The following is a 14986-nucleotide window of genomic DNA, read 5'->3' on the forward strand; positions in this document are numbered from 1 at the left end:
TCCCTGGGAGCCATGGATGTGAAAGCCACCCGTTAGTGGTCCAAAACATCCCTCTCTCTCTCTTTAAAAATTTTCTTTGTTCCTTTTCAAAATCTCTTTTGCTTTCTCCTTATTCCTCTTGGCTTAAAATCTTTTTTTTTTCATCCTTTTGAATATCTCTTTCCCAAGACCTACGATTTTAATTTTCATTTATCGAGTTCACTAAAACCAAAACTGAAGTAATGACTTAGTATTGAAATCATGCTTGATGGTCTACAAACTTATTTTACTTTTCAATTTTTTTTCGTTTCAAGAGAATGTTTAGGATAAGTATGGAAATAAATCCAAATGTATGTGATGATAAAGATATCCGTAGATGAATAATATGGTGGGAATGAATAATTTGCTTTCAATCATATTGACTTAATGCATTCACTTGTGGAATTCATGAATGGTCATAAACACCTCTATAAGAGAACTTAAGTAAGATGAGAAGAAGCTCTAGCTAGGTAGTAGCTAAATTAGAACAAGATATTAAACCTATTTAATTTCTTAAGAGAACACTAAATTGATTTCGTAAAGAAATATGCAAAATATCCATATTATCTTGCAAAGATTTCCAAATGATATATGCAAAGGTTTCTTTAATTCAAAGATTTCTCAAATCAAAATAGTTTTTATTCTCAAATGATCTTTCAAAATTTTTTAATCCAAAAAGTTTGAAACATTAAATCTTCAACATTATTTCCAGGCATGACACCACATTTAGAATGAAAATGATATTTAAGTAAAACTAAAATGCATCGAGAATAAGCATAACCCTTGGATTGGTTAACCCAAGTAAAGACACTATGAATGACCAATTCTCATACCGATAGGTGAGTCATTTTCTCTTTCATTTCAAAAAAATAAAACTTTATATTTCTAAGGCACTCCAAAACTGAAATAAATTTTGGGATGCAAACACTCATATATGACAACATTGAATATTATATATATATATATATATATATATATATATATATAATGAACCATCAATCTAGCATTTATGTGTCAAATAGACAACTGATGTGTGCATATTAGACAGTCCAAATGCAATCTATTGTTGTTATTTTTAATTTTTTTCTCTATGACCATCCCTCCCACCACTATAGCACCACTAGGGGTGGCTGCCAGTGGCATCCCTGGATGGCGATGCCACTCCTGGTGGTGGAAGGGAGGGAGAGAGAGGAAGGAAGGGAGAACCCATCTTTTCCACTTGCCACCACCATCTATTGCCTCGTTGGTGGGGTCTAGGGGTAGAGGGAGGGGGTGGACCACCTAGGCCATGGCCCCACCCCATCTATTTGAAAAAAAAAATTTAAAAATTTTAGTCATGCAATGCATTTTTTAGATTCGGGTTTAGTTTGGCACTACTCGGATTCAAGGTTAAACATGTTGCCAGTAAATTTTTTGACTTTTGTCACCAAAATCTTAAAAACCTTACTTATAAGTGGTGAAAAACCATGTCCCAACCAAAGCCGTTGCTAATGTATCAGTTGCGGTACCTTTTATAGTGATAAACAACAAAATAAAATCCATCCAGCAACACTCGATGATTGGAAGATTTCAGTATATAAATATATAAAGGAAGACTTTTACACTTAGCACATGAGTAAATTTTCGGACCAAACCCGAATCGATAATCTTCTCCATTCTTCATCGTGTAGCGGCCCCTTTCAGAAATGATTGGATTATTCAGACGGGCTTGTCCTCTGGATTTCAAAGGTAATAATAGATATAAAACGGTGAAGACTAGAACAAGAATCCGTATAAACGGCAACGCTAGAGCAGTTTCTTTGTGCCCTCGTATTCCTTCAATTCAATGTGACCGGACGACTTGCAAATCGTTGACGCTCCAGGAGGGTGCGCGTGGCCGCAGGGGTTTTAAGCAACAGTCGGAGAGAGGGGGAGAGAGAGAAATGGGATTGGGGAGGTCCGTGGTGCAGCTCCTTTTCGTCCTAGTTCTGATCGTCTTCGAGGAGCGTGTGTCTCTGCCATCTTGCCACGATGTCCCCTCGAATTTGGACGGTGGCGACGGGCCTGGTGGCTACGGTGACGTGAAGGTGATGATGGTGGCCAACCTCCTGCTGATGGGCTCCGACTCTGGCTATTTCGACGTCTACTTCCGTGATTCTTACATGGCCAAGTTCTTCAGAGTAAGAAACTTCAGTTGATCCACTATCCTCCTTCTCCTTCTGTTTCTTAGCTTAATGTACTACTAGGGAAACTGGGGAGTAGTTGGCAATGATTTCATGCCCAAACTTATGGCATTGTACTCTGCAATGGAAATTCTCAACTTGTCCTACTTTTTCTGCTTATCTAAAGATACCTATCAGAATCAGAGAGGGATTCCTAATATGTCCTGTACAAACATTTGTTAAGGAGGAATTCCTAAGAGATCCTCCTCTTTTTTGGTAAATGGGTGCATCTAGAAACACCTCTTGAAAGGGGAGTGATTCCCAACTTATCGTTCTGTTTTTAAGTGGGGTGCGTCGTGAAGCTTCTCTTAAAATCCATAGAGTTTCCCAACATTTCATGTTCTTTTTGTCAATGGGTGCATCTGTAACACTTCTTGAAGTTGAAGTGAAATTCGTACGGTGTTCAGGCTTTCAGATATTTTCTGATTGAATGCGTCCAGAATACCTGTACAACATCATACTATACGCTCCGTTCATTTTTTTCGTGCTCTGTACAACATCATATTATAGGCTGTCTTCACTGTTAATTTCTCTTGATGTTCTCTCGATCCCATTTATCTTTATTATAGGAATAGTTTTATTTATGCTTCCCATGAAGGATGGCCATTGAAACTTCCTTTGCATGCGATCCTTGTAAGTGATGGATAAGATTTATACTCGTCTCAGTAATAACAATATTATTTATATGGTATTTCCATGAGAACCAACAATTGTAAACAAGGAGTAATCTACTGGACGCCTCTTGTATGTCCTCTGAGAACTTTGGAGCCGTGCTCTTTATGCTTGCTTCTGTCCATATAATAACCTTTTAATTGAATACTTTTTCGAGAAGATTCTCCTCTGAGTATTCAACTGATTGCTCCATGTACACTTTCTTCATTGAGTTCTTCATATAAGAATGTGTTTTTGACATCCATTTGAAATAACTTCACACATTCGTCATAGCCAGAGATGGACTGGGCGAATGGTTTCAGTTTCTCCATTTTTTATCACTGGGTTAATGCTTCTATCATAGTCCTGTCCACACTCTTGGGCATATAGGCTCCCTGCCGCTTCATATATATAATATATGATATCCCCTTTGATTCCCACACAGCAGTAACTCTTGTTCTAATGAGGCATGAGAACCACTGACTCACTTCTCGAGTCTTGATATAAACTATACAATTAAAAGTGCCTTGTAGCAACTGTTAGCTTCTTCATAAGTTGACGGCAGGCATTCAGATATCCTCCACAGCTTCCACCTTCCTCCAGGTTCTACCGAAAGTCTATGGGAAGTGCTTGATCCCGAACGAAAGCTGATTTCGTATGGTGAAAGGCAAGCCCATTTACTTCGCTTAATTTCCCACCCCTATGAAGCTCGTTTATTAGTAAGAAAACCATGAGTCACATCCTGATTTCTGGTTCCCTTTTCAAACTTCGCTGCCAAGGAAAAATTGTCAGTCCACCGCCTCACCACCAACAGGGCAGCCTTTGATAAGTGACTTTATTGCCTGTTCATTAACTAGGATACATGCTAGTACATCCAAAGTACATGAACTCTTACCAACAAGTAATGGGTTTAGTTGCCCCTCCACATCCAGGAGCCCAATAATAATTGCAGCAGCAGACATGGAGCTAACAGTGATGTGCGCGTGTGTCATTATGAAGTCCTCCCAAGCATCATTAACAGAATGTTCAGCCGCTGGAGCAGCCCACTTAATAGTTGATTTCAAATCCAAAAGGAGACTAGAAGGGTTTGTGTCCCCATTTATATTTTCAATTTTAACTGGTAGTTGCTGCACTTCAACAGGTAAGTAACTGGAAGTCGTATCATCAAACACTGAACTTCCAACCCAATTAACACTCAATGCTGAATCATTCTCTCCCCCTCAACACAAACTCCTGCATTACCTGCTCTCCAATTTATACCTCTATCCAAGGAATTCATTCCAACACTACACAAGTCAGCACCACTTTTATCCATCTTGTAAGTCAGTTTAGTAGGGACAAAAGGAAATAGAATACAATATGAAACTGCAATAGCTACAATGTCCTTACTGTTCCACATAGGTTCAGAGGTGAAGGATGAGATACCTCTTGCAATATGTGCCTTCCTTATGGAACCTATTCCAATTGTCGCCTCTGAAACCACGCCATTCCCATAGTCATTTGGTGATGATCGCCAAAGAGATCAGTTACGTTTCCTATTGGAAACACTGCCTAGGTTGAGTTGCTTCCCAAGGATTTGTTGCCCTCGTCCCTTGGCTTCTTAGGCCCTTTGATGTTAATGTCATGTACTGCACATGATCATTATTTGCTTTGCCATTCTTCCTTGAATTGACCATACTAGCATCCCATCTTTTGAAACCACGCATGGTTGAAAGGTCACACGCAGCAATATTTAATGCCGACCCTAGTAGCCAGGCAACAACGAACTTCCTTCTGTCTGAAATATTGAAGATATTCCTTAGGCTTTGACAAAAATTAGTTGAAAGCTTCTTCAAGACAGGAGGCCAGCACACCAGTAGATGTTTAAGGACTTGTTGAAATTCTATAGAGCTGGGGATGGAGTTCTTGTATGTAAACCCTTGATTGCAGATCATGAATCTTCATCAGTCTTCCTGAATCGGTTGAACTAGACCTTTAACGGTAGTGCATAGGAAGTGGCTTCAGGTTGAAGGCCCTTGCACATGCTCTTCTAACCCACACTCCTGTTCTTTCAAGGCCTCATCCATATATCTCACATCCCCTTTGAAAATGTAAGAGCTTTTTCCCTAGTTCCTTTGCATGATCATTTTGCTGTGGTTCCTCAACAACTTTGATTTCCCTTTTACAATTGCTTGACCATGCCAATTACCCAAATCGTTGGATCAGCCTGTCGTAACATCTTAAGATATTGACACACTACCATAATAATATCAAATGCATCCTTCATAATAGAACCTACAAGATTGATAGAAAGAAAAGATGTGTGACCAATGGGTAAACAAAACCATCTCTTATCAGTCGTCCTACCTGATTATGAAGATGCCTCCCACCTCACTCCTACCAAAAACGTCATTGAATATTTGGCGCAACTGCAATATCCCCTTTGTTTTAGGATGCATCACTTTGATAAACAGTAACTCGTCTTTTAGATTGTTGTAAAACCCATCACTTCCCTTTCTTGGTGCTAATGCTTCTTTGCTCGATGAGATTCATCCAGCCTCTTTCTGTTCTTCAATACTGATTTCCATACGAGGCCATAGTTTTTCTCCTTCACTTCTTCAGTGGTGAATTCCTTACCGGAGTAGGTCAACGTGGGGTACAGCTCAGCAGCATTGGATAAGCCGTTGTGCTCCTTGTCAAAGACGTAGGAGTTCTCTTTCCCATCAGCATCGACCCCATTGATCAAGTTTTGTCGTGCTGCCTTTTTGGGGTACCGCTCCTGCTCCTGATTACTGATATAACCAACTTCCCCTCCATCAAATAGGCATAAGGTCTCTTTAATGTCAGACATCTGGTCACTGAGGTGCTAATCAATCATACCAATTTCAAGCGGTGGTGGAAGGTCTGCAGTTTGCTGCTGCTCATTCATCGTGCTGAGCAATCCATCCAACAATTTGGTAAGGGCTTGTTGCCTCACTTGTATGGTAGGGTTTGGCATCGCCTGGGCTCAACAAGGTCCAGGGAATTGCAGTCAACTTCCAACACTTCCTGGAATTACACCAGGCCACCAATTGTCATAGTCCAGCCTTCGAAACTCTTCAGCCAACTCCATTGGCAATGACTCTTCTCTGGGCCAAACTGGCCAAACAGTGACTCCCTTTAGAACTTCTGATAACACAACTTCTGATAACGCTCTTTGCCCAAGAAGAGGAAGAACCGCCACAGGAGCCATAGCCCAAAATTTGCAAGGTTGCAGATGTAGTCATCATATTCCTTAGGCCGATTAGGGCTCCAAGATTTAGGACTAGGCATGCCCATACACCTCAATCCCCATTTGCAGTAGCAAATAGCCATTGGGAATTTTGTCTGATGGCTGAAGCGGCCCATAGATGATTTTCAACTGTGACATCCAGCTGATTTATGGCTAAAATTGATGAACGCTGCTCTCATACCAGCTGGTAGTGATGGCTACCTATAAAGGATAACCAACACACTCAACACACCCAACCCTAATCCCAACTCCCAACTAGGGTTCCTCCCTCCCAGAGGGCCAAGGACACTCTAGACATGCGATGATTTCTCTCCCATATGGATTCGACCCTATTTACAATCAATTATTAGGTCTGTCCCCAGACCTGCCTCACAATCTAAGACCCGGTCACTATCACATAGTCATCCTAGGCACTAGTCAACCTACTAACCACTGGATAATAGTCGGTTAGGTTCACAATGAGGTCTAGTCGTTGACAGACTAGTACCTAAAAGTGAGATATTTTGAAAAAAATTATGTTTTGGACCATTAAATGTATACTTTTACTAACTTTCCTTCAACCTATCGTTAACCTCTGTTTATTTTCTTTCCTTCAACCTACGTCCAACCACTAATTTGTGTTATTTTTTCTCTCTCATAAGATATTTGTGCTGCAGGTACTCTGAATATATATATATACACACACACACATATATGCATTCTCTCTCTCTCTCTCTCTATATATATATATATATATATAGATATATATATATATATATATATAGAGAGAGAGAGAGAGAGAAAGAGAATGCATGTATGTGTGTTTATATATATATTTCTGCATGTATGTGCATTTTACATACATAAGCTACATGATAATATCGAGTGGTGCTATATTTAATCGGTGAACTATGGTTGATGTGATTCAAAACAATATTTTATCTATTTTACTACTTTTTTCACTTTAAGTTTTGTGTCTATGTGCTTCCTTGCTAGTTTAATTTGTCAACTGACTTTGATTGACTCAAACCTAGGGCCTTGAATACAAATAAATAAATAAATAAATAAATAAATAAATACACACACACACTATGTCATATGATTGCGCCTGCTGGTGCAGATGCGGATGCGGTAATTTTTGAAAAAAATTAGGTGCAGGTGTGGCAAATGATGTATATATGTGTGTGTATATATAATTATATATACATATATCATTTGTTATGTAATTATTTAACTGTTTAGTAGCCTTATTTATCTATATTTACATGTAAACTTTTTGTATTAAAACTAGTTTAGCTATGTGCACATGTGAAGTGGTCAGTTTTGGTCTAGCTGGGCTGATCGAACTGGATGTGCTATATCAAAGAAACACCAACTTCGACACAAGTGCGATAAGGGTGCAGCAGCCATTTAGGAGCACCCATGTGACAGTGTGTGTGTGTGTGTCTGTGTGTGTGTGTATATATATATATATATATATATATATTTATTTATTTATTTTTGGGTTTTTGTTGGTGGAGTTTTTCTATGGTATTTTTCGGCAAAGTTGTTTTTTTGAGAAAAATCTCAGGAAAATCTTGGCATTCTTTAAATAAGAAAATTTCTAAAAATTAGGTAAAAGTAAGAGAAATGAGAAACTAATAAAAAGACATTAGAAAATAACTAGATAATGCTAACATAATGAAGTGCTTGATAATAGTCACAGAAAACGTGTTTTTAAAAAAAAATGAAAAAAACGTGATAAATTAATTAGCTGTTTAAAACTAAAAAAAAAGCATTTTTTTTTTTTGAAAAAAACGTTAAAAACGAATAACGCGTTTTGAAGTCATTTTTTTCACGTTTTTTTTTTCAGTTTTTTCATTTTCTTCAGTTTTTTAATGTCAAACAGTTTTTTTCATTTTCTATTTTTTATTTGTTGCAAATCTACTTATCTTTTGATGTTTGTGTTATTAGTTTCTCACCTATGTCACATAGGTACGGGTACGGGTGCCGGTGCGGGTACTGACCATTTTCAAAAAACTTGGGTGCAGGGGTATGGCCGTATATATATATAAACAATAAGAAATACTTAGAAAAATATGTATCAAAATTAAGAATATAATCAACATAAACAAATAAATAACATAGAAAATATATATCAAGTTATCAACGGCTTTTGCAGTAGTGTGTTTAAGAAACCTATGAAAAACTTTAAACATATGGACAACCAAGCAACCCCCTAGTCAAATATGAACATCAATCAATTTTCACATCTAAAGAATATAATACAAAGTAAGGTGGAAGAAATTAACTCAAAGTAAAACTAAGCAGTTTTGATCTATAGGTACCCAAGTGTCAAAGTACCTGTTACGTGCAGCCAAGGGAGAGGAGAGAAGAGAACGAGAGAGAGAGAGAGAGAGAGAGAGAGAGAGAGAGAGAACTTTCTATTGTATTGACTAAAGCTGCCCTAATCTCATGTTAAATGAGAATTAGGGTAAAGTAACAAATTACCAAAGAGGTCCATTAATAAAACCCTTATTTATAATGAGTTGTTCCTAAACTCTTAAATATTCAAAAATACCACCTAACACATATTATTCAACACTCTCCCTCAAGCTGGAGAATAGATGTTAATCATGCTTAGCTTGTCACAACATCTAGAAAATTTTGCAATAGGCAAGGCTTTGGTGAAGATATCAGCGGCTTGACCTTCAGAGGCTACATGTATAGTTGAGATAATTCTCTCTTGAACCATATCGCGAATAGAGTGGCAATCTACTTCGATGTGCTTTGTCTTCTCATGAAATACTGGATTATTAGCAATATAGGTAGCCGCTTTGTTATCACAAAACATCTTCATAGGAGTAGAAGTTGGAATACCGAGACTCTCAAGTAAGGATCTAGACCATGTCATTTCAGCAGCCGTTTGAGCCATAGCACGATATTCTGCACTTGATCTAGAAACAACATTTTGTTTCTTACTTCTCCAAGAGATGAGATTTTCTCCCACAAACACACAAAACCCTGTGATGGACTTCCTATCATCAATTGAGCCTACATAATCTGCGTCTAAGCTTTGACATCAAGAGATATACCCTTTTTAAAGAAAAGTCCTTTGCCAGGGGAGGACTTCAAGTACTTGACAATCAACATAGCTGCATCCCAATGTGATTTTCTTGGTTTTTCCATGAATTGACTTAATTTTCCCACAGCAAAACTAATGTCTGGTCGAGTTACTGTCACATAGAGAAGCTTACCAATCAATGATTTGTATGCATGAGAAGCTACCTCTTCCGATTCATCATCAAATAGGTGTACCCGTGGGTTCATAGGAAGAGTTGCAGGTTTAGCTCCCAGCATCCCTGTGTCCTGTAACAGATCAAGAACATACTTCCTTTGTGATAACACCACTCCTTCCTTACTACGAGCAACTTCAATGCCAAGGAAGTATCATAGCTGGCCAAGATCTTTGGTAACAAAGTGTTGTTGTAGAAATTTCTTTGTATGAGCTACCTCCTGCTCACATTCACCTGTCAACACAATATCATCAACATACACCACTAACACCACAGTACCTCTAGATCCTTACTTGATGAATAATGAATGGTCCAGCTGAGATCTCTTGAAACCACATTTTAATAAAACTTCTGAAAATTTATTAACCAAGCACGAGGACTTTGTTTCAAGCCATATATAGCTTTCTTTAGCTTGCACACTTTACCACACTCCCCCTGATGTTCAAAACCAGGAGGCTGCTGCATATACACGGTCTCATCAAGATCTCCATATAAGAAGACATTTTTGACATCCAGCTGATATAAGGGCCAATCATAATGTACTGCAACAGAGACAATAAGACGTATGGTGCCCATCCTCGCCACAGGAGAAAAAGTCTCAAAGAAATTCACCCCATAGGTTTGGGTATAACCTTTTGCTACAAGACGAGCTTTATAGCGCTCCACTGAGCCATCAGATAGGTACTTGATGGTAAATACCCATTTGGAGCCCACAACTTCACAACCAGATGGAGGTCAACTAATTCCCATGTGCCCCTTTGCATTAGAGTCTCCATTTCATCCTGCATAGCCTACCGCCACTTAGGATCAAGTAACGCAAGTTGGTGGCTGGAGGGAATAGAATGTACTGACAATGCTGACACAAATTTCTGTAGACGCCCACCAATACCAGTAGTAGAAACAAACTGAGATATAGGATGAAGAGTACATTGTCTTTTGCCTTTGCGTAAAGCAATGGGTAAGTCCAAAGACATGTCAGGAGCATCCTGGGCAGGGGTAGTAACATCAGAAATACTTACATCCTAAGAAGCGACTGGTGGACAATCTTGAGCAGGAGTGTGTCGGCGAGTGTAGACCAGTGGAGGATCATGGAATCTGTTGGCACTTGGAAATGAATCATAAGGAATAGACTGCAGGGGAACCGGTGGGATAGGTAAAGGCATAGACGATGACCTGTCGGATACTGATGGAGTAGAGTGAAAATAAGGACTTGACTCAAAGAATGTAACATCCGCACTGATGTACTGCTTATGAGTGTGGGAGTCAAAACAGATATAACCCTTTTGGTGTTTTGGATAACCAATGAAAATGCATTTAATTGATTGTGCACCAAGTTTGTCTTTATTAGGACCAAAGATGTGAACAAAGCAAGTGCACCCTAAGACTTTGGGTGGAAGGGAAAACAGGGGTCTATCTGGATAGAGAACTTGAATGGGAATTTGATTGCCAATAGACAAGGATGGAAGATGGTTAATTAGGTAACATGCAGTGAGTATGACATCGCCCCAAAATTGCACCGGAACACAACTATGTATCATGAGAGTGCGAGCCATGTCAAGTAGCTGACGATGTTTACGTTCGGCAACACCATTTTGTTGAGAAGTGTGGGGGCAAGTGAATTGAGGACATATTCCACATTTAGTGTAAAACTGTAGTAGGGTATTGGATTTGAACTCACAAGCATTATCAGTGCGAATGTTTTTGACAATGGAATCAAACTGAGTCTTTATTTCAATAATGAAATTTTGAAGAATACAAATAACTTCAGACCTCTCTTTTAACAAGAACACCCAACTAAGACGAGAAAAATCATCAATAATAACAATGTAATACCTAAATTTGGCCCGGCTTACAACCCGGCTAGCCCCCAAACATCAACATGAATAAGATCAAAAACTGCATGACTCGACGCACTACTGCTGGAAGGAAAACTACTTCTAGTGTGTTTGGCCAATTGACAGGCCTCACACTGGAATGACTCAGACACAGAAATATTAGGGAGAACACCACGAAGCTTGGATAATGAAGGATGGCCTAGTCGGAGATGCCACTGATATGGAGTTGGCTTAGATAGAGCCATAGATGCCACGCCCTCCACTGGTTCCGACAGTAGGTAAACTCCCTTCTACTCATGGCCGCCACCAATCGTCTTCCCATTTTGCAAGTCTTGAAAAACACATGAACCAAGATCAAATATGGCTCTACAACGCAAATCTTTCGTCAACTGAGTAACAGATAGAAGGTTTGCAGGAAACTCTGGAGCATATAAAACATGGGAAAGAAGGATAGAACCAGGAAGTTTAACATCCCCAATTCCCCAATTCCCATAATAGGAGAAAGCTTTCCGTTGGCAAGCCTAACATGTTGAGGCTGTGAAAAACGATGCAATGAAGTAAATATGTGAGGCTGACTACAAAAGTGTTTCGAAGCCCCAGAATCAATAATCCACATGGTACCTGGTTCATGAGAAGAAGTACTAGCAACAGAATCCACCATGACCGAGGAGGCAACTGTAGACATCGTGGTAGGAGGAGGTCGCTGAGCCATAAGCTGATCATACTCTGCCTTACTCATAGTCACTGTGGAGTTCTCAGAATTCATCGAGGAAGGAGTCTCTCCCAATGGTGTAGCAACTCGGGCAGACCCTATAGGAATATGAGAAGAGAAGGTCCCTCTGCCCCCTGAAGTGCTAGATCCCCTGCCATGGGAAGTAGAAGCCAGTCTACCATGTTTGTCCCAACATCTATCTTCCAAATGTCCCAATTTTCCACAGAATGTACATTGAAATCTTCCTCTGCCCCCTACACCACGACCTGAGCCTCTTCCCCTAGTGGCTTGCCCACGCCCTCCAGACACAGCTAAGGCTGCAGAAGGAGACTCACTCTGGGACTGAGAGAGAGATATAGCCAATCTACTGAGTCTATTATATGCCTCAACAGGATCTGGAATTTCTGCTCCAGTAAGCATCTGAACTTTTGCGACCTCATACTTAGGGGACAAACCAGCCAATAACTTAGCCACCATAGTCTGCTCAAAATGCGTCTTGTAACATGCCTGACATGGAGGTTGAAGAGCCTTCAATCGTTCATACGCAGCTTTAACTGAAGCAAAGTATTGAGATAGTTCCAATTCACCTTGTTGCAGTTTAAGTAACTCTTCCTCAACTTGTAAAATTTTCGAGACATTCTTGTCATGAGAATAAGTTTGTCTCAAGAACGTCCACATATGTTTTGCAGTCGTATAGTAGGCAAGAGTAGGAGCTATATCCGTCTGCACACTGTTCATGATCCAAGACATAACAATACTATTATCTTCTTTCCATGTGGCATGTTTCCCAGTTTTAACACTCGGTTCATCTTCATCAATGATATGGTCTTTCCGATGTCCTACTACAGACATCATAAACATTCGTGACCAGATTTCATAGTTGTGACCATCTAATTTTACAGTAGAACCATAGAAGACAGGATTCCCAACCACCTTGTATTCAGTATGAGACTCGGTCTTAGAATTGTCTCCCATATTAGACGGTTGGCTAGGCTCCATCACAACTCCCACAAAAAGAGAACAGCACTAATATATATACCGCAGAAAGGGACGATAAAGTATGCAAATGATAAAGGAATTTTAATCCGCAGCTGACTGAAACTTAGACCAGATCGCACCTAGGGCAGATCTACGGCTGACTGAAACTTAGACCAGATTGCACCTAGGGCAGATCCACGGCTGACTGAAACTTAGAGCAAGTCGACTATTGCAACATCCAACACCAGCTAGGGCAGATCCACGATAAAGAAAGAATTCATATTCACGGCTGCAATATCCAACAAAAAGAAAGACAGATATCACCTAGGGCAGATCCACGGCTGACTGAAATTTAGAGCAAATCGACGGCAGCAACATCCAACAAGAGGAAGGACATATCCATGGCTAACAGAACCCTAGGGCAGATCCACGGCTGATAAAAAAAAAGGTTGTAATATCCACGTCTGCAGCGACTTCCATTCACCAAGTAGTGACCACCGACCACAAAGGAAACTTCTGCCATGTGAGGGAGACACCTGCAACGTCCATCCACATCCACTTCAACAGGGCATCGATCTAGGGTTTTTGATCTTTTGCTTAAGAAAACCCTAGATCGAGCCTAATATGCACGTTCAGCCTGTCGTGCTCTCAGAGCTATCCACGAGAATAGAAGAAGAGGAAGAGAGAGACAGAGGATGAGCACGGTGAGAGAGGTTTCAGTCCCAAGGAAGGTTGGGCTCTGATACCATGTTACATGCAGCCAAGGGAGAGGAGAGAAGGGAACGAGAGAGAAAGAGAGAGAGAGAGAGAGAGAGAGAGAGAGAACTTTCTATTGTATTGACTAAAGCTGCCCTAATCTCATGTTAAATGAGAATTAGGGTAAAGTAACAAATTACCAAAGAGGTCCATAAATAAAACCCTTATTTATAAAGAGCTGTTCCTAGACTCTTAAATATTCAAAAATACCACCTAACACATATTATTCAACAGTACCCATCTTGTGTACGGGTACGGCGACACGGGTACGTGGACCTTATTGAAGTACCCATGTGACTTAGTTTCTCACTTATTTTTTTTCCATTTTTAGTTTTTTAAAATTTTTAAAAATTTACCGTATTTTCCCATTTTTTTCAAGCTCGCCATATTATACCCGAGAAAAGCCTCGCCGTTTAGAACTCTGAGACGTTATTTGTGACTATTCGATAAACAATGCTCTTAAAGAAAGCTAGAATTTAGAAACCTACAACGTGTACATAACTTCAATGTTATTTGGTCTCACCTGCTTAAATGAAGAACTAGTACCAGTTCCCAACTATTCTCAACCCACTGCTACAAATATTCGGGTGAAGTTCTGATTTATTTATTTTAACATTGGGTGATATCGTAATAATTGGCCTCTTATTTATTTTACAGTTTTACTGACTTTTAAGATTGGACAGGTAAACTGTAAAATGGTAAAAGAGTCTTATGAAGAGTCTAAACTCCAATGAAATACGTTGCAGACTTGAGATTATATGCAACGTCTGAAATAGTGAATCAGCAAAAGAAACAGAAAAATGGAAAAAATTGGACCTGATGCTGTTTGGCTGACCCATGGCGGCTCCCAGCAGCTCTCCTCCGTTCAAAAAGTAGAGGGTAAGGGCTCGTTACCATTGTTAAAGTTTTCTAGAGTCAATTTGAGTCTTTCTAAAATATTAGAAAGTGGACGAGGGTCTACTTATTATTTTAGTACACTTTAGTGGACTGAAATTGTAAATATGTAGTCAACACCCTAATCTCTTTAAATATGAGATTAGGGTTACGTGAGAAATAACAGAAACCTTTTCTTTCTCTCTCTCGTGCAACATGGTATCAGAGCCACTGCCGATGGCGACAGCCAAGTAAGTTTTCCGGCAATCTCTGTCTCCGGCGACTTCTTCCTCCGCCGTCTTCCTTCTCTTTCCTCCTCTTGTTGCCCATCTTTATTTCTTCTTACCCACCAACAGGAAGGCAGTAAAGAAATAAAGTTTGGGTGTGCTGCGTGGAGAAGGACTGGTCACGCCTATGTGGAAGGCGTGATCAGATCCTTAAGGAGATCTCGTGGCTGC

At 39.7% G+C, this 14986-nt stretch overlaps 1 protein-coding gene across 1 annotated transcript in view; it reads left to right on the top strand.

The window, feature by feature from the left end:
• Nucleotides 1–1707: 1707 nt before the first annotated feature.
• Nucleotides 1708–14986, top strand: part of LOC116261826 (uncharacterized) — a 28150-nt gene continuing 14871 nt past the window's right edge. The window contains exon 1 of the mRNA XM_031640708.2: nucleotides 1708–2177. Coding sequence (XP_031496568.1) covers nucleotides 1941–2177 — 237 coding nt within the window. The 5' untranslated portion in view covers nucleotides 1708–1940. The remainder of the gene's footprint in view (nucleotides 2178–14986) is intronic.

The sequence above is a fragment of the Nymphaea colorata genome, chromosome 10 (assembly GCF_008831285.2).
Source record: "Nymphaea colorata isolate Beijing-Zhang1983 chromosome 10, ASM883128v2, whole genome shotgun sequence".
Classification (NCBI taxonomy): Eukaryota; Viridiplantae; Streptophyta; class Magnoliopsida; order Nymphaeales; family Nymphaeaceae; genus Nymphaea; species Nymphaea colorata.